This window comes from Pseudochaenichthys georgianus, chromosome 10, assembly GCF_902827115.2.
Source record: "Pseudochaenichthys georgianus chromosome 10, fPseGeo1.2, whole genome shotgun sequence".
NCBI lineage: Eukaryota > Metazoa > Chordata > Actinopteri > Perciformes > Channichthyidae > Pseudochaenichthys > Pseudochaenichthys georgianus.
Window position 1 is genome coordinate 22486675 of NC_047512.1, and position 17806 is coordinate 22504480.

The 17806-nt window shown below is 41.3% G+C and overlaps 2 protein-coding genes across 3 annotated transcripts; both read right to left on the reverse strand.

The window, feature by feature from the left end:
- Positions 1-403: 403 nt before the first annotated feature.
- LOC117453658 (V-type proton ATPase 116 kDa subunit a 3-like) lies at positions 404-10652 on the reverse strand. Of its 2 annotated transcripts, none has more exons than XM_034092562.2 (21): positions 10520-10652; positions 8975-9097; positions 8276-8354; positions 8041-8189; positions 6720-6815; positions 6531-6592; positions 6324-6450; positions 6142-6224; positions 5947-6040; positions 5614-5826; positions 5371-5521; positions 5109-5248; positions 4531-4688; positions 4351-4441; positions 4135-4253; positions 3678-3891; positions 2801-2911; positions 2605-2718; positions 2394-2514; positions 2052-2223; positions 404-1243 (listed from the first exon to the last, which is right to left on the reverse strand). In XM_034092562.2, the coding sequence occupies exons 2-21, from the start codon at positions 9089-9091 to the stop codon at positions 1150-1152; spliced, it is 2505 nt and encodes an 834-aa protein (XP_033948453.1). In that variant the 5' UTR covers positions 9092-9097; positions 10520-10652; the 3' UTR covers positions 404-1149. The 2 variants fall into 2 exon arrangements, with proteins under 2 accessions (XP_033948453.1, XP_033948452.1); XM_034092561.2 differs by having other exon boundaries at positions 2605-2721; positions 10520-10651.
- Positions 10653-12278: 1626 nt separating this feature from the next.
- On the reverse strand, positions 12279-17687 carry prpf19 (pre-mRNA processing factor 19). The gene is made up of 16 exons (XM_034093255.2): positions 17478-17687; positions 17151-17300; positions 16491-16567; positions 16079-16220; positions 15843-15916; positions 15664-15729; positions 15517-15558; positions 15318-15392; positions 15109-15184; positions 14892-15001; positions 14612-14767; positions 14454-14523; positions 14190-14363; positions 13870-13952; positions 13246-13351; positions 12279-13135 (listed from the first exon to the last, which is right to left on the reverse strand). Exons 1-16 carry the CDS (start codon positions 17494-17496, stop codon positions 13038-13040), a joined length of 1518 nt encoding a protein of 505 aa, XP_033949146.1. The 5' UTR covers positions 17497-17687; the 3' UTR covers positions 12279-13037.
- Between the last annotated feature and the right edge of the window lie 119 nt (positions 17688-17806).

Sequence of the window (17806 nt, forward strand, 5' to 3'; positions counted from 1 at the left end):
GTGATCATACAAAAACAAGTATGCCGCATTAGAGATGAACCTGCCCACAGGATAAAGGATAGTTAGGATGGGCTCCATAAGTCAGCAACATTACACTGCCAGTTACATTACATGTTAATGAATCAATAAAATAGTGTATTGTCATACATATTCAAACGTTTTTATTCCATGCAGTATCATTTGCAGATAATGCTTTAATATTTGTATTTAAGTCATCTTTTTAATGGCTTTACGATTAAGAGTTGTTTTTTTTAAATGGTAATACTTTTCATACTTACACAAAGGTGAAAGATTTGTATAAATCTCCAAGACTAGTACACACAAATGAATGTAAAACATGCGACACCTTAAAAAGCATGACCAGGCAACAAAGGTAACCTGTTCAATGAATGAAACAAAAAGATTACACAAGAAAATCATATTTAATTTCAGTTTGAATTTTACAGTGCAAATCGGCATAAAAAGGAGAGCTGTCCTGGCAGAGTTTTGTTCAAAATAGTGTCATGATGATGGGAGTTATGTGTCCAAAAGACTTCATGGATAAACAAATACTCTTAGTAAGGCACCTGAAAAACGTTTCAGTACCAACAAATGTGTGAAGTACTCGGAAGACAAGGCAATGAGGGACACAGATCTTTGGCTCATGTAATCATTCAGATGATTCCCTGCCATCATTAGAACACTCACACATGGCTGGCTTTTCCAAGCACAATAAACCAACGTGAAAATCATGCATTCCCTTGAATTGCAGAACAGATTCATGAATTGGTTTATTTTCCCTTTTTATAAATTGATGCATACAATACATATTTATACATTGAAAAGTAAACGATTAGTATTTTATTTTGAAGCTACTGAAAGAGTAATTAAAAAGTAGTACATAATACTAATAGTGGAAATAAAATTAGCAAGAGGATACAAAAGTATCTTTTTTCATTTCATATAATGCAATTGTAATTCACTCTAGGGAATAAGAGAGATAATAACAGTCTTTTGATCATTGTTCACTTCAATTTAACCATTTCAGAGCCAACAGGCCATAGACAGGGGACACATTGATTCTGATGTGTGTAGTTGTATTCCAAGTTCTATATAATAAACATCATTTAAAAGTAACTGTGATGTAGTCCTAAGAAAGGATTTGGCTGGTCATATAGCAGCTGATCCACTGATGAGAGATGAGAAGGAGAAGGGGCTCAGCTTGTAGCCCGTCCCGCTGTAGAACTTGTTCTGAAACTCCACCCTGTCACAGAGAGAGAAGCAAAGTCAATGTGCATATAAACAAAGCACTAAAATAATCAATATTCCTGCCTCCTACCACCTAAAGCGTAACACCATTTCTGAGTTATCAATGATTGTCTTGGTGCTGCTCTGACCTTCTGGCAGGAAATGCAATCCCTTTGAACGACACTTTAAGTCCATGAGTTGATTAAGAAATAATAAAAACATGCGGATATTCATGATCCCTAAATGGATGTTTTGCTGACCTGTGAATTTCTTTAGATTCTTTGTCTTTCCACCATCATTTACACAACAACAAAAATCAAGATGTGCACATTCATCCTGGAGAATGAACATTTTTCTTTTGTTGTACATTTGTCTTTTTTTACAAACCTAAATCAACCTTCCCTTATCTGTTTATGTGTAGGAGCATTAGAAGCTATACAAACAGGTTTTGTAATGTGAGAGAATTGTTGTTGTTGTGAGAGAATTGTTTTCTGATTTAAGATACACTTTTTAGTTAAATGTCCTCCATTAATGAGCTACTGGTTGGATAATTTCCTTTTGTTGTGTTTAAGTGAGGGAAGGTTTATTTTAGGGAAGTTTTTAAATGGAAACTTGGGACAATTGTCCATCTACGTAAAAGTACTGCACAATGCTTTACTTTGGTGACGTTAATGGTCTATAAATTACATAACTGACTAGCTCCCTGAACATGAACTGAAGCAAACATTAATTCCAGATGTTACTCAGTGCAGATATTCAGCCTAGTTATTAATATTTGTCAAAACACATTTTCCCCTTTGTCTTCTTTTCCCTTCCATCTTTACCAGTGCAGACGGAGCGCGTGCAGGAAGGCTGAGAGTCCCTCCATAACCAGCAGGATGCAGACCGTCAACACAGCGAAGAAGGCAAAAACCACAAAGAGGACTGCAGACCCCACATAGCCGTCCCACCTCAGGGCGAGGCGCATCACCATGACCCACAACACCTCCGACAGCTCTGTGGAGACACAAATAACTCTCCGTCAGACAGCCGTCATGTGTGTATGAATAACCAACTGGAAAAAAAGGGTTGTGCGAGTGTGTTTAGAGGAAGTCTGACTGCGTATGCATCATGTGAGCATGAACGTGTACGTTGTGTTTGTGTGAGTCAGTACGGGTGCTACTAACGTGCGTGAGCCAAGCTGAGGGCCCAGAGTCGGAGGTAAGAGGCGGTGTTGGAGATGCAGCCCAGGCAGTACTCTATGGTGTGGATGGCCTGATGCATGAACACTTCTGCAGCGTCAAACTCCTGCAGACAGCACAGAGTCACAACACAATCACAGCAGCACATCTCTGGCTGGATGTTCAGGGTATCAGGTTATGCAGCGTTCTCTCTTACCTCCTCCTCCTCCTCCTCAGCAGCAGCTCCTCGCTCCACCTCCCCCTGAAGAGCGTTAATGGAGCCTTCGCCGGCCATCAGCGGACGTCTGTCTCCCCCCTGCTGCTGCTGCTGCTGCTGCAGAGAAACAGAAATCCATCAGAAAAACATCCGAACCCAAGAGTAATGGTTAAGATTCAGTGTAACTCTGACTCACTAGATGGCGTCGTCTTCTCTTGAATGTGATGTATTCGTACGTGGGCTTCCCGAACAGGTGGACCGGCACAGAACACAGAGCCAGCCCCACCAGGATCTGCTGCACCACAATCTGTTCATGAAGAGTCACAGGACCGGCTGTTACGCTCACACATGCTCACCGCAGCAGGTTATTTAAAAAAAAGGAAAGCACAACTGTTTCTGAAAATGGTGTACTTTCAGTTCTTCAAAACATTTCCTAACAAATGCCATAGTTTCTTTTCTCTTTTTTACTTTCCAGGTGATTTCAGTTCATATTAGTAAAATGAAAATGAGTTTGCAGACATGATCAATATTACAACTCCATTACCAGGAGCATGTCATTGTACTGTTTGTCAAATCCACAGAGTTATTAGAAAACAGCAATTGTATTATTGTTGATTGTGAATGCGGTTAGAGCATTGATTGTTTTAAGAAGTATTCTATTGGTACAGAATGTTCATGTGCTTGTGGCAAACGTCGATACATCTGAGGTTTTGGAGAGTTATCTGCCAAACAGCCCTGTATTCACTTGGTGAAAAAGAAAACCCAGTACACACACACACAGAAAATAAAGTGATTTTTTTTTTTAAATATACCTCCCAGTACCCAGGATCTTATAAATAACCTTGCCATAAGATAATGTAGACTCAATGTGTACGGAGTTGGGTTTCAGGTCTCAAGCTGGTTCTTCAAGATGACTTCATTCAACAAAAATTAAAACAATGGTTTCAAGGAATGAGGAAAAGTGCACTAATCAAAATAAAAGCTATAGCATGCTTAAAATGCTTGGTGGAAGATTGATATAAAATATGTTAAAACAGATAGGTTCCTTCTAGGGAGATGAACCAAGCACACACCTGTCCTCCGTAGAGTTTGTGGTTCTCGGGGTTGTCTGTGAAGAAGAACATGTCTATGAAGTGGATCAGTATACTGGGAGCGAATTTGGACTGGGAGGAACTGTAAGAAATCCACTTGAAGACCACCATGAAGATCAAGTAGCCAAAAAGGCAGAGCATGAAGAACAGCTCTGGGATCAGCACCAAGAAGATGCTGCTCCACTTGCCAAAGTGCCTGCAGATAACATAAACCAGGGAATTCAGAAAAAATGTGAAGGCAAGTCAGAACAAATCCAATCCAAGTATATCTCACACACACACACACACACACACACACACACACACACACACACACACACACACACACACACACACACACACACACACACACACACACACACACACACACACACACACACACACACACACACACACACACACACACACACACACACACACACACACACACACAGCTTACCAGTAGTTAAAAAACGACAAGCAGACTCCAAAGGTCATGTGTATGACACCGATAATGACAGACATCTTCATCTTGTACGAGTTAAGGAAAATTAGTTTGTTGTTGGACATCCCCCAGACCTGACAACGACCCAAAGCAAGAGACAATGAGGACAAACCACCTGACGGCATGAAAGAAAAGTTATAGAAGAAGAATTGATGAGTGTGACGGCCATACCGGGTCAATGCCAAATGGGTAGGGGGTGTTAAAAACCCCAGAGACCACAGGATCCATAGACAGGTATTGGTTCCCTGCCAGGACTGATGCACTGAGATAAAGAAAACACAACTAAGTTAGATGGACAGGAAACAGTGTGTGGAAATTGGAGCAAACAAAACAGGTGTGAAATGTCCTCACTTCCAGATGTTCTTCTCGAACATCGGGCCCACGTGCCAGCTTGAGTTGAAGGGGCTGAGGCCCCTGCTGAAGCACTCGTTGTAAATGGCCCCTGTGTAGATGGAGAAGAGCCCCATCAGCAGAATCAGGTACCTTCCTCCAAACATCATCCTCCAGATCTGAAACACACAAGAGAAGAAATCATGTTGTAGCTCTTTTGTTTCACAGTTGTGTCATCATTTTGCAGACTTATCAGATATGTTCTTCACTTGAAAACATACAGACAGTAAAGACATTTATCCTTTATGACCTAAATATTGAGTTTATCTTTGAATTTATTTACTTTTTAAACAAATCAGATAGCTTCTTTGTATTAATTATTAACTTGAGAAAAGTTCAAACCCGGTCAATACCATCTGTATTAGTTAAAGACATGAGGTCCTCCCAATATCTCAAACGGACACTAAAATCAAACAGCATTAAACTTAACAGAGAGGACATTAGAACCAAGATCTCCATTAAAAAGAGCTTCTTTTAAAACGTTTTTTATTTTATTTAGACGGATCAAAGTTATTACATAAGTTAATGCAATATGCTACCTCATTGTCGTTATTTCTGAGTTTGGGGTCCTTCTCCTCGAGGACCATCCAGAGGGCACCCAGAGTCATCAGTAGACCATGACCCACATCCCCAAACATCACAGCGAACAGGAAGGGGAAGGTGATGATGGTGTACACCGCTGCAAAGGCATCAAGACACGAGACTCAACTAAAAGTACGTGTGAGGTTGAGCCTTTTCTGGATTCTGTCCTTTTTCTTTTGAAGGCTTTGAGTTTTTTGTTGGTGTGCCATGCAGACGTACCTGGGTTGACTTCGCGGTAGCTGGCCACTCCGTAGGCCTCGACAATGTTCTGGAAGCCAGCTGTGAAGGAGTTGATGGGAAACAGAGTGGGCGGGGGGGTGGAGGAAGGCAGCCGGTTGTAGAACGAGTCGACACTGCTGCCACTCTTCCTCTGAGGACGGAGAAGAGAGTTGGAAAAAGATTGTGAGGCGGTTTGCTTATTTATTTCAAGTCTCCCAATATACAACTCCGTCTTGGTCTCACCCCTCCCTCTCTCAGGGCGCTCTGCAGCTCAGGCAGCTTGGTGATGGGACACCAGGCCTCAGCGATCAGGCATTTGTCCGTGACGGAGGGGCTACAGAGGTTCAGCACCGTCTGGACCGCCTTACACTTCTGCACACACACCTTCCACTGGGGCAGCACCACCACCGCCCGCATCAGCAGCTGCTGCAAGAAGGACTCGGTCTGCAGCAGCACCTGAAGAAGAGAGAGGGCTCTGAACACAACTCACACCACTCCTCCATTGTGCTTTGTCGTATTTTCAAACTGAGTGTAATCGGTTTTCAACAATTAGTGCTTTTATAGACATGCACTTACAGATTTGATATCTTCAATTCTGCCCTGGAGTCCCTGAAGAATGTCCTCTCTCTCAGCTGTGTTCTCCGGGTATGCAAACGTCTGTGTGCGGAAGCTGTGAGGGGGGGGGGGGGAATCCACATGTTTTTAACACGTTTATCAAACAACGTGGAAATCTACAATGCAATTAAATAAGTGATGCATAAGTTTACCCACCAATCACATATCTTCTTCACTTTTTGTCCAATCTGATCGCCCCAATAAGAGATGAGGAACACAGTCCATTGCACCATTTCCCCCTGCAAAGAATCAGCACACATAAGAAAACTAGGTCTATTCCTGCAGCAGAAATCATTTCATGTTCATCCCCAATCCTCTCTCTTTCTCCCAGTTCCCACCGTGTCGGGGTGCACGAGCCGATCTTCCATTTCTCTGAAATCCACGATGATATATCCGCGACACGCCCGCCATAACAACCGTTCAAACGAGGGGACCTTCCAAGGATGGACCACTCCTGCCACAAAACTGAGAGAGAGGAGACGATGGTAAACATTTTGAATGCAGATAAAACACATAATAGAATATATGTAAAAGAAGGGATCTACCTGAGGTGGACATCTTGGCGGTTATCGAACAGGCCTTGGGTTTCCAGTACAGTGGGTGGCGCCTGTGAGATGAAGCCAGAGAAGACTGTTTTTGTAGATTCAGTTTGCAGACAGCGCTCACACCAGCATAATATTTAAAAAAAGGTAAAGTTTAATGCAGGAATTGTTGCAGAAATGTAGTTTTCCCACCAGTGAGGCTGTGAGAGAGTGTGTCCTGGTCAGGACTCCTTGGTACTGAGAGAGCTGGGTCATCTGAGCCCGCAGGCGGTCTCTGTTCCCGGACACCTAGAGAGACACAAAATATATGTCAAGCCAATAAGCTCCACCTCTTTTGACAGTGTACTAATGGGCGCTCTACTTTGATTTGTCGTCGCAGCCTTTGTTTGATTATAACCTACAACAGATGGTGGATGGTACGCCTCCACTTTGGAGAGACAGTACCAGCGCACACACCAACGGTACGTCCACACAGCAGCTTTTTTTTTTTTTCACATGAATCTCCCGCCCCCGACATACAAAGCAAAAAACCCCGGGGATTTTATATATATATATATATATATATATATAAACTCCCCAAACAGGCGAAAACCTACCAGTTTCACCCACTGTCTCTGCCACCTCCCTCCATGCCTGGTTCCTCCGGTTTGTATCCCGTTAATAGTTCTGGTCGTAAAGAACCGGGTGATTTGCTACCGTAATTTCTCGTTTGGAATATGAGGAAATGAACTGCGGTCTGGTTCTCCCTGCTTACACGCGGTTTGATTGGCTAGCGCTTCTACTGTCAGATTTGCATAAATGTGTTTGATTGGCTGGCGCTTCAAGCTCAGCTTCAAAAGTTGAACATTGTTCAACTTTTGAATCCTGGAAATCCTGGACATCCTGGAAATCTTTGCTTCGCTCCCCCACAATGCAGTTTGGCGAAAAGCGAGACAAAGTGACCTCATCCCCATTCAAAGTCAATGGGCAGAGAAGCGTTGGAAGCGGTGGAAGATTCTTCTGAAGCTGCTGTGTGGACGTACCGTAAGCAGTCTCAAATACTGCATGTCCTCTTCAAGGCCACCAGACTTCTTGGAAGAAATAGTAACTCGCAGAAGACGGGCGATGCTGGTCTACTGCTGCTTTGATTGGTTATGACGTTTCTGTCATTGTGTGACTTTGGCCTTTTAAAAGCTTAGTCTGTATTTCCCAAAGTCACACAATGACACACACAAAAAACCCAGCTGTGGAAATGCAACTCAAGAGTTTGCGAGGTGAATCTGAAAGGGCTGTCTGAGGGTGAGGTGATGCGATGAGAATATCCTGACCTTATCCTGATATTTCGTTTTCAGGTGGCGAAAATAAGTTTTGCTGCTGTCCTTGTCCACAGCAGTACCTTGCTTTGCCCGCTGCCTGTTCTCCTGACTGTTTTACCAAACTAGGGGCGTACAAACTACCATGGACTGTTAGTAATACTCCGACTATAGACAAGTACTTCAAAAACCCCACTTCAAAATATCTCTTAAGTGCTCACCTCTTTGAGCTCTCGGGCCAGCCTCTCGCACTCCTCCTCTATGGTGATGAGTTCGCGGGGCTGAGGGGACAAAGGTGTGGGGCACGGAGGAGGGAGGGGACCCTGCATGGGGGGGGACAGGGAGCGCCGGATCTCCTGATCCAGGAAGTCTGAAGGGCAGATAGAAAGGTCAGAGAGGAACATTAAAAATAAAACGGATTAAGATATAGGTCGGAAAAAACGTGTCAATACTTACTAAAAGTTTTCTCAAGTTCCTCACATCGTCTGACCTCGCCGACAAACTTCCTCTGGAAGGCGTTCACGTTTGGATTTAACTAAAGCATCGGAGCAGAGAGGAGAGGAAACAGTTTACTCGTGGTTGTCTGATGACAATTATTTGCCGTCTCGCAGTGACTCAAAGCCGCCATCAGTACACTATCCCGTCCAAAATTAGATTTGGAAATGCTTAAGATTCCTAGGCGACATTATAAGATAATCATATTCAGTTATAAATAGATCAATTACTGTGCTCTGGGTTGTTGTGAGAATGAGAACCATGATCCTGAGGACACGAGCCAAAACACATGAAAACAGGCTTGAAATGAATCTGTTATTTGCACATCCTGAATTTTAGGCAAAATAGGAAGCAAAAGGTTTAACATGGGTTGGAACCATGACGTTGTTATGTACTCAAGTTCCTAAATCAAAAAGAGAAAGTGGTCACTTGTCAAGTTTTATATAACATAGGAGTAGAAAATAGGCTTCAACATGTGGTTATTTCATATGCAGTACTATTTATTGAACAATGAGAAACTACGCCTGGTATATACCATTATCACCATATGCAATATCCTATAGTGGGATAAGAGATTGATCATATTACAGTTTAACCTCCATTTGTATTGAACTAGGAGCTGTTTGCCACAAGACAATTGACTTAGAGCTAGTTACTCACATCTCTGAATTCAACCAGGCCCAGTTCTCCCAGCTCACTGACACAGTTGTAGGCCGAGCCAGACTGAAGGAAGAGCTGCACCAGGCACACTTCCTCACTGCGGAACATGGAGCCCATAACTGCCTGCATGAAAACAAGACCAAATTCATATTCCCATACAAGTTGACATTATGGACAGAATAAAGAGGAGAGAGGCAGTTAAGGGGTAATAAAGTGTACATGATCATTCATTTTCTGTATGGACAATAAACGCCTCTCTGTGCCAATGCGTGCCTTATGAGTGAATTGGAAACTGAAGAAAAGGGAAGTATAGATTTCTCATGACCGAGATGAACAGGTGGGGTTTCCATTCTTGCACAAAGTGTTTCTGCCAATTTTAAAAACAAGAAATGCTTCTTATAAAAACATAAAGTCAGTTGCTGCTCTAGGAAAGTTTAAACGTTCAGATTTGGTTTGAACTTTTTTAGAGAAGAGTTCATTTAACGTTAGGATCATTTTGGAGGATGTAGTCGCTGGTAGATAGATATGTCACTATGTGTACAGATGTCCATTTTCACTTTAACTTATTCCGTACTTTATAACTTAGATAACCAAATATGTACATATGCTGACAGTTATTTTACTCTTATTTTTACTCATCTCCTATTTTATAGTCTTTTATTATTATTATCATTTTAATTTTTTCTTGATTATATTTATTTTTGATTTTATTAAATCTGTGTGAATCTTTGCTGTCCTGTTTTTTTCACGCTTACCCTGTTGCTGCTTTGTACAACTGAATTTCCCCTCAGGGATTAATAAAGGTTCATCTTATCTTATCTGTACGGTGTTATATTTAGACCAGCCATAATTGACAGGTAATTCGGTGGCAAAACACCACAACAGAAGCAAAAAGAATGCATCGAAAATGGCAAAGGAGATGAACCAGCACTTGTTTCAACAAAATATGAACTATATAACTTCCATGAAAGTGGTATTAACGAGGCATTTCATTAGAGGGCAGTTGTGTGAGACTTCACTAGTTTTAGCAAGTGTTACCTATAAATTATACCTATAAGTATAAGTATACGTCAAATGTAATTGTACATGGAAAAAGTAAGATGAATGGTGGTTGCGTAAGTAAACAATAAAAGGGAACATGACTAAAACTAAGAACACATGACAGACAAACATATTTCTGAAGTAAAGTTTGCGTTTCCTTAAAGGAAAAACAACCCCAGCTGTTTCACTTCTACAGAGATAGTACAGTTTTCTGTCATAATCATCAGAAATGTGGCAATAAGTTTCGTTTACTGGCATGCCATGCCAATGAAACGAGTTTGACAGAAAGGAAATAAAACAAAAGATTTAACATTGAAAACGTAAAATACTATTGAATGAGGGAAGGGAAGTTATCTTGAATAGGGGAGATTGTGTGGGTGACGAAAACAAAGTATCACAAGGTTCTGATGTATTGTCATGACAATAACAGTCCATACAGAGCGGACGGAGGGAGAAAAGAGCAGAACGTGAGCACAGAAAGACTACATATGTTATAAAGCTCACCTGCTGCCGTCTGAAGCCTCTGGACTCCCACCGGCTGTGTTTCAGGCTGACCAGTCGTGCACCGCTGATCTCTGAGCACCCGGTCAGACCTGCGTGTTTATCACAAGTTCTCCGTTTGTTCTACACTTCCTGTTTCTGGGAGTCACGTTACTGCAGACTCACGTGACAGCTAGCGTTCGTCACTCATTTGGCCACGAGGGGTCTGATAGGTTTAAAAAAATAATAATTTTATATATACAGTCTATGGTTTAAATGGTGGTACATTACATTACGTATGTCGGTTGTTTTGGACAGAGGTGGGAGAAGTTCTCAGATGTACCTATAAGTAAAAGTAGAAATACCAAAGGGTAGTAAGACTCTGTTACAAGTAAAATACCTGCATTCAAAATGTTGCTCAAGTAAAGTAAAAAGTATAGGCATCTGAATATACTAAAGGTACTCATTATGCAAATTGGCCCATTTCAGAATAATAATAATGTTATAATTATTATTCATTAATTCACATCGGCAAAGTAACTAAAGGTATTGAATAGAAGTAGTGTAGTAAAAGTAAACGATTTTCCTCTGAATTGTAGTGGAGTAGAAGTACAAAATAGCAAAACATTTGCTACTCTACTCAACTAAAGTACAAGTCCCCAAAGTGTACTTAAGTACAGTACTTGAGATCTACTTAGTTAATTTACACCACTGTTTTTTGATGAATATCTTACTTTAGCCAAATTATGTTATTCTATCATGCTAATATATCTCATGTGTGTAGTAGTGTTTGGTTTGCTAAACAGCAGTTGCTAAGCGACACCAATTACTTGAGTGGCATGACTTTCATGAAAGTATGGAGCTGAATTATTTCACTCATTTAATTACCAACATAGATCACAACACAAAAAAATGTAAGCATGGTTAACCAGGTCCAAAACGTTTTCACATGTAGACTTAATGAGGGCAAGAAAGATGAATTAGAAATGAAATTAGTTTTCATAATGCATGCAGTGCCAATGTTTTGGAAACCCCCACGCAATTTAAAGGTTTGTTTGAATATTGCCTTTATTATTAATCCCTAAAACATTTCAATAACAATTCTACAAGTTAACTGCTAATTGGAAATTAATTAACTTTGATTGAATGACCTTTGGTTTGTAGTGTTCATTAACAATAATTATTTAATGTTATATTGTTCATTTTTCAATTGAAATACATACACCAACAGCACAATAATGGTCAAGAAAGATCACAGGAAATTCCTTAATATGATATGTATTTTTAATCCAGTTTATATTAAACTGCAATGGCTTTTCTATCTTTGTATCACACCTTCAAGATATAGTGGTGTTTTGATTGTCCTGGCTATGATTACATGGCCTCGGGAGCATTAATAGTCTTGCCAAATTGTCTTTCACCAAAGAAATAATTCTTTTTGTTCTCATTCTCCATAACTGAAAATAATATTGAAATGTAAATATATTATAATTGTAACGTTTAACCACCGGACACTACATCACTGAAGTCAGTTCCCAGTGCAGATGCAAGGGCTTCCTTAATCTTCCAAACCAAAACAAACGTTACTGGCTTAATAAGCCAAAATTGGCAGATCATAATTCAGCCATTGTTCCTACACATCAACAGAAGATGTGCATCTCATGGTGTGAAACTGCACAGAAAACACTTTTGCAGTGAAGCTCTAACATCCAAGTCAAAGAACAATAAGCAAAACACACCTTGGAGTTTAAAATGGGAGCAAAAAAAGTACACGCACCATTAATCATATGAATGTATCATGAAAAAAGAAACATTTTATCATAAGGCAGTTATTGGCAAAAATGCTCCTTTAACTTGATCTGACAAACAGATGAATGGCAATACAAAAGATATTTTACTTTATTGTAAAAGGGCAGAGTTGCAATAGGTAAAATAGCAAGTAATGAGAAATATACAATTGGAAAAAGACAAAAGTTTAAATGAAACAAGAAAATAAACTGAAGGGAGGTTAAACAAGACGCACATCCCTTACACCTGTTTGTGTTGCTTAGTTGGTCATCACTACAGACTTCTTCTCATTTACCCTAACGATACTGTAATGGAGAGATCTACATGAAGCAAAGCAGATTGATGTCACACCAAGTATAGTCCCTAAAGGTGGACTACAACACCTTTGAGTTGTATTACAAGCCACTTTTGACCCCCACAAACAAAAATAAAATAAAAATACTACAGTAAAATCATATTTGCTAGCAAATCAGACAGGAACATTTCACGGGCTTCTGCATTTCATTTCACATCATTAATGTTTCAGACGTACAAATCCAACAAACATGTTTTCCTAACCATTCTGCTGTGGTTTCATATGGCGGACAATTTTACAGGGTCTCACTCCTGGACATGAGGACTAACACACAAATGAAGCAAAGTTAGCTCTGATTTATTTTCTGTCTTCTTTTCTAAGAATTACAGGTTTGTGTCCAGGATAGTGTCAGCTCAGACAGGAAGACCAGTTTACTGCTTCGTCCTGAATCTATCCTTTTCACAAACTGTAAAATTTGAGACTTCTGTCCATTCCCGCAGAGGTCAGGAACTGAGCGTTCTCTCCAAAGGCAACTCCAGTCACCAATCCTGTATGGTCTACAATAAGAAAGGCAAAAGCAAAGTCAAATATCTGCTACTTCCTCAGAGCCGACACCATATGACATGCAACAACATTTAAAAAGAGCATTTCCCCACCCCCCCCTTACCCGTGAAGTTGAGGACCTCAGACCACTGTTTGCAGATGTAGACACGGATGTCAGATCCTCCAACAGCCAGGTAGGTACCACTCTGGTCAAACACAAGGGACTTCACCTGAAACACAAAACAAACGGAAGGATGAGAATCAGAAACACAGAGGATGAATGCTCTCCAGATCAGAAGAGACACAGCCAAGACAACATTGGGGCTAGTGTAATAATGTTCTCATACGTGCAATTTACCTTCTGTTGGTGTCATTTACAAGACTCATTCTGTATGTCATCTAAGTGATGACATCCTTGACATTTTTTCATTTGCAGAGTAAGGTGAAAAGCTCAATACCACTTTCATGTCTTTAAGTTAAAAACAAGACTAGAGCCAGAGGGTTAGCTTAGCAAAAAGACTGGAAGCAAAAAGACTGGAAGCAAAAAGACTGGAAGCAAAAAGAAACAGCCTGGTCCTTTGCTAAATTAAAACAATCCTCCTGCCAGCACTTTTACATCGTATTAAGGAAAACATTTAGGAGTAAAGTAGTGGCATCCATATGAGGCATGTACAGACAGTATCTTTTTAATTCAACTCAACAAAACCATTTCCCTCTCAAACTATAGGAAATATATAAAATGCCTTACCTCATAGTTGTTGTCCAGATTGATTGTCTTGAAGTTCTTCAGCTTCCTCAGATCCCACAGCTTCACAGAGCTATCCTGGGCACCTGGAGCACCAAACAGCAATGCATGTTTTAAAAAAAAACTATTAATAAATACAGTTCCACATCCAGTGCAAAAACAAAGCACGTTAGTGGGATTTTAAGATGTCACAGGTCAGTTTCCCAGTTTATGTGTGCAATTTTGATATTTAACAAAAAATGCTTCTCTGTCTTTAAAAACAAAATGCATGAACTTTAAACGTGGCAGTAAAACAGTGTAGAGAGGCTGTTGGTAGTGCTGACCTGTAGCCAGATAGTATCCGTTCTCAGAGAAGGCGATGGAGGTGACGGGGCCAGAGTGGCCGGGGAAGTTGGCCACATTGGTGCGCTCCTTCAGATCCCAGATCTTGATTTGGGAATCAGCCGTCCCAGTGCCAAAAATGAGACCATCGGGGTGGAACTGAGCACACGTCAGAGCTTTGGGGGGGGGGCAGACAGAAACATTATCACCTGAAAAAAAGCTGTGCTCATGTTCAGACCGTCACAAGTAAACATTGAGGCACGTACCACAGCCAGCACTTTCGTCCGTAACTTTAGTGAGGACTCGTCCAGTCTGGACATCAGAAAAGGCCCAGTACTGCCGAACAATGAGGGGAAACGTCAGTGCGTTTGAATGACGAGAAACTTCAGAGTAAATATAGCGCGAGCTCTGTCAAAACACACACCTGATCCTCGGAGGAGCTGAGCAGGTAGTCCCCAGTAGCGTGAAGGGAGAGTCCAGTGACACCCCCCTCGTGGGCACGCACCACCTGGACACAGTTTCCCCCGGCAACGGACCACACACGGATGGTGTTGTCTGGTGATGCAGAGAAGACCACGGACTAGAGGGGGATGGAGAGAACGAGCAAACGGCGAGTAAGAAAAACAGATCATTCTTTTGTCTGAAACACTTTTCTACTTCTGAATGGTGCAGCGTCCGGATGTGTTTGTTGAGGGGGGCATTACCGCGGATGGATGGTAAATGACTGAGGTGACCTTCTTGGTGTGACCCTTCAGTGTTGCCACAATCTGTTCCTCGCTCTTATCAAACACCACCACGTTCTTATCAGCTCCGCCTGAGGAACAAAAAGAGGGTTGATATCAAACAAAAGTCCACAAAAAAAAGAAGAGAAAGGTTTTGGAATTGAAATAAGCAATGTAGCGATAGAATAAAGGAATGTACCGGTGAGAACTTTGTTGGTGTCGGAAGGACACAGATCCAGAGCCAGAATACCAGGGACACTGGCACTATGAAGACCCTGCAGGCATCAATAAGACAGGATGTTGACACCATGTACATCGAGTCAATAAAATAAAAACACCCTTGCATCGCTCCGATTAAAAAGAAAAATACAAGTATTGATACTCAGGCAGACAGAAATCTTTACTTACAGCATGAGAGGCCACTTGGCGGTATTTGCTGAGATCCTCAGATCTAACCAGCTCCTCTGGGACAGTTTTTCCTCTCTGGAGAAATGCAGTAAAGCGTTTAAAAAGTGAGAAAACATTACATAGAACCACAACAGTATGACCTGTGGTAGAATATCTGACTTATTAAAAGTAATAGCTGAATAGTAGACCAGAACAATACCTTCTTTCTTTCTGTGGTGAGGATAGTAGCTTTGTCTTGGAGCTGCAAACAGAAACAAGGCCATTTAAAAACACACCTTAGACCTGCTCAAATAAACTGAAAGCTTATAGCCAAATAGTGATTTCATTTTTTTTTTAATAAACATACCTTTTGGATGATCTCTGGGGTCATTCCCACCTGTTCACTAATCTCCATGGGCTCTCCACCAGCACCCTGAGGTACAGAAGGCAGAACATAATAATGTTAGGAGAACGTCTGGCAAAAGATTATGATGAGCATTTATATTCAGTATCTCATTGACTGGAATCAAAAGGTCAATCACTTACGGCTGCGTTTTGCTGAGAGGCAGGGACGGCCTGAGGAGCAACCAATCCAGCCTGGGGCTTGAGTGTGGCAAGAGCTGTACAAATGAAATAGAACCCATTAGAATAACATTGATTCAACTAAAAGCTCATGTTGGCGAGGAGATGATTTAGTAAGGATTGTATCAATGCTGCTCTGTATGCTTTACAAGTGGAATCCTGTCCTACGATAGAGGACACAAAAACGGCTGGAGACCCACCTTCTCTCGCAGCAGTGACCTCTTTGGTGAGTCGAGCGATGACTCTGCAGGCGGCATCGTGTTGGTAGAGGGCGTGAGACAGCTCTTGGCGAGTCGTCTGCAGCTGTTGCCGCAGGGTGAAGCTGTGAAGCATAACAGCATCCTAAAACAGAAACAAAAAAAACAGGTTGAAGGAACTCTTTCCAATGTTTTAAAACTATTTTACAAAGAGGAAAAAAGAAAAAAGGAGAAGCCTACTAACAATGGCCATTAATCAGATTGGTACACTGAGGTTTAATACCGTCAACAATATTGGTTAAAAAGGCATAGAAAGAAAAGGTCACTTGTTCATTAAAAACAGTCATTCTGGGTAACATTTACAGTATAAACGTGTTGCGGTGGATATATCCTCTTCAAGATTTACAGTACTTACCCACTCATCTTGAAGGGACTTGAGGATGGCAGGGATGCTTGTTGCTGATGGAGCCTTTGGTCTAATGGGATGGGACACTGAAAAAGAAAAGAGTTGCTCTTGTTTAGTCTAATCTTTTCATCAAGGTGGTGTTGTAGTTTACGAGGTTTCAATAACACTCGCTGCAGAGTAGGGCACGTCATACAGTTCTCTTCTATAGGGGTGGTATTTATTCATATTATAGCAAGTGAGCATCTTGTATTTGCCCAAAAAAAAACATGTTTTGTTCAGCTTCTTTGTGGTTATTTAACATAATGCATGTGGTCCTTGTGCCTCAATTGTACAATTCTAATCCTACTGTGATGTGCATATAAAATAAATTAAACTTAAATCGAAATACTAGTTTATCTTTAAATGGAATAAAAGTAGCAGCTCTAATCACAATATTGGTTGCAAGACTACCAGCATCATCTCAGGTGCTGCTTTATCAGTTAAACCTCGCTTTAACTAAACAAAAACCCACCTTCATGGAGGTTTATTATTTAATCTGCTTTAGGGGGGTGATTTTTCATTCATTCATTCATGTAGGGGGTGGTAGTTGAAGAACACTTTCTTGATGAACACTTGATCATTAAACTGCATTAGCTTCAGCTCGGTGCTCGTAATGCAGATAAGTTGTACCTTTGATGTCTACGAGCTGCTCCTCAGACAGAGGCTGCCCGTTCATCGGGTCGGTCCCATTCTCTGCGATGTACTTCTCGATCAGCCGGCGCTCAAACACCTGGCTGGACACCGGGGAGACGCATGGGTGCTCCGGAACCTCGTTGGAGACTAGATAAAAAGCAAACACAGCTTAAAAACACGCAATAGCAGCAACCAAAGACCCACAAACGAGACGGATGGGGCATCACAAGTAGAAGGCGGCACTGCGTGGCCGCTAGCTACATTAGCTAGTAGCATTAGCGCCTACACTGACTCCGCCATATCCATGACATCTCATTCACTTACTTGCACAAACCAAAGACATCTTCCCGACCCAGTCCTTATAGTCTCTTCCAGAAATTTAATTATACTAGTCTTACGCTTTAACAGTAACAATCGCTAATGTGCACTTTACTTATGTTTTACTCAAATTGGAAGTAGCACGCTGTCCTTTCATTGCCGCTACAAACTGAGCTTCCTCTTCTTCTACGCTTTCTTTTCCGGTCTCCGCCAAGCCACACTTGTCCTCCACTGCCCTCTATCGCCGGAAAACACCCCTGCTCCCACCAGGGAAATAAAGGAAGTGGAGTAATGAAGAATGGAGTGGATAGATAGAACATTAAATCACTATGATA

What these genes read in the sequence shown, in the direction of transcription:
- LOC117453658 (XM_034092561.2), bottom strand. Translation starts at nt 9,091, where the DNA reads ATGGGCTCCATGTTCCGCAGTGAGGAAGTGTGCCTGGTGCAGCTCTTC. An exon ending in GGCTCGTGCACCCCGACACG is followed by an intron (nt 6,225 to 6,323) that starts GTGGGAACTGGG and finishes GATTCTTTGCAG; the next exon opens with GGGGAAATGGTGCAATGGAC. An exon ending in ACCCATTTGGCATTGACCCG is followed by an intron (nt 4,254 to 4,350) that starts GTATGGCCGTCA and finishes GGTCGTTGTCAG; the next exon opens with GTCTGGGGGATGTCCAACAA.
- prpf19 (XM_034093255.2), bottom strand. An exon ending in AGTCCCTTCAAGATGAGTGG is followed by an intron (nt 16,221 to 16,490) that starts GTAAGTACTGTA and finishes TTTCTGTTTTAG; the next exon opens with GATGCTGTTATGCTTCACAG. An exon ending in GGACGAAAGTGCTGGCTGTG is followed by an intron (nt 14,364 to 14,453) that starts GTACGTGCCTCA and finishes CCCCCCCCAAAG; the next exon opens with CTCTGACGTGTGCTCAGTTC.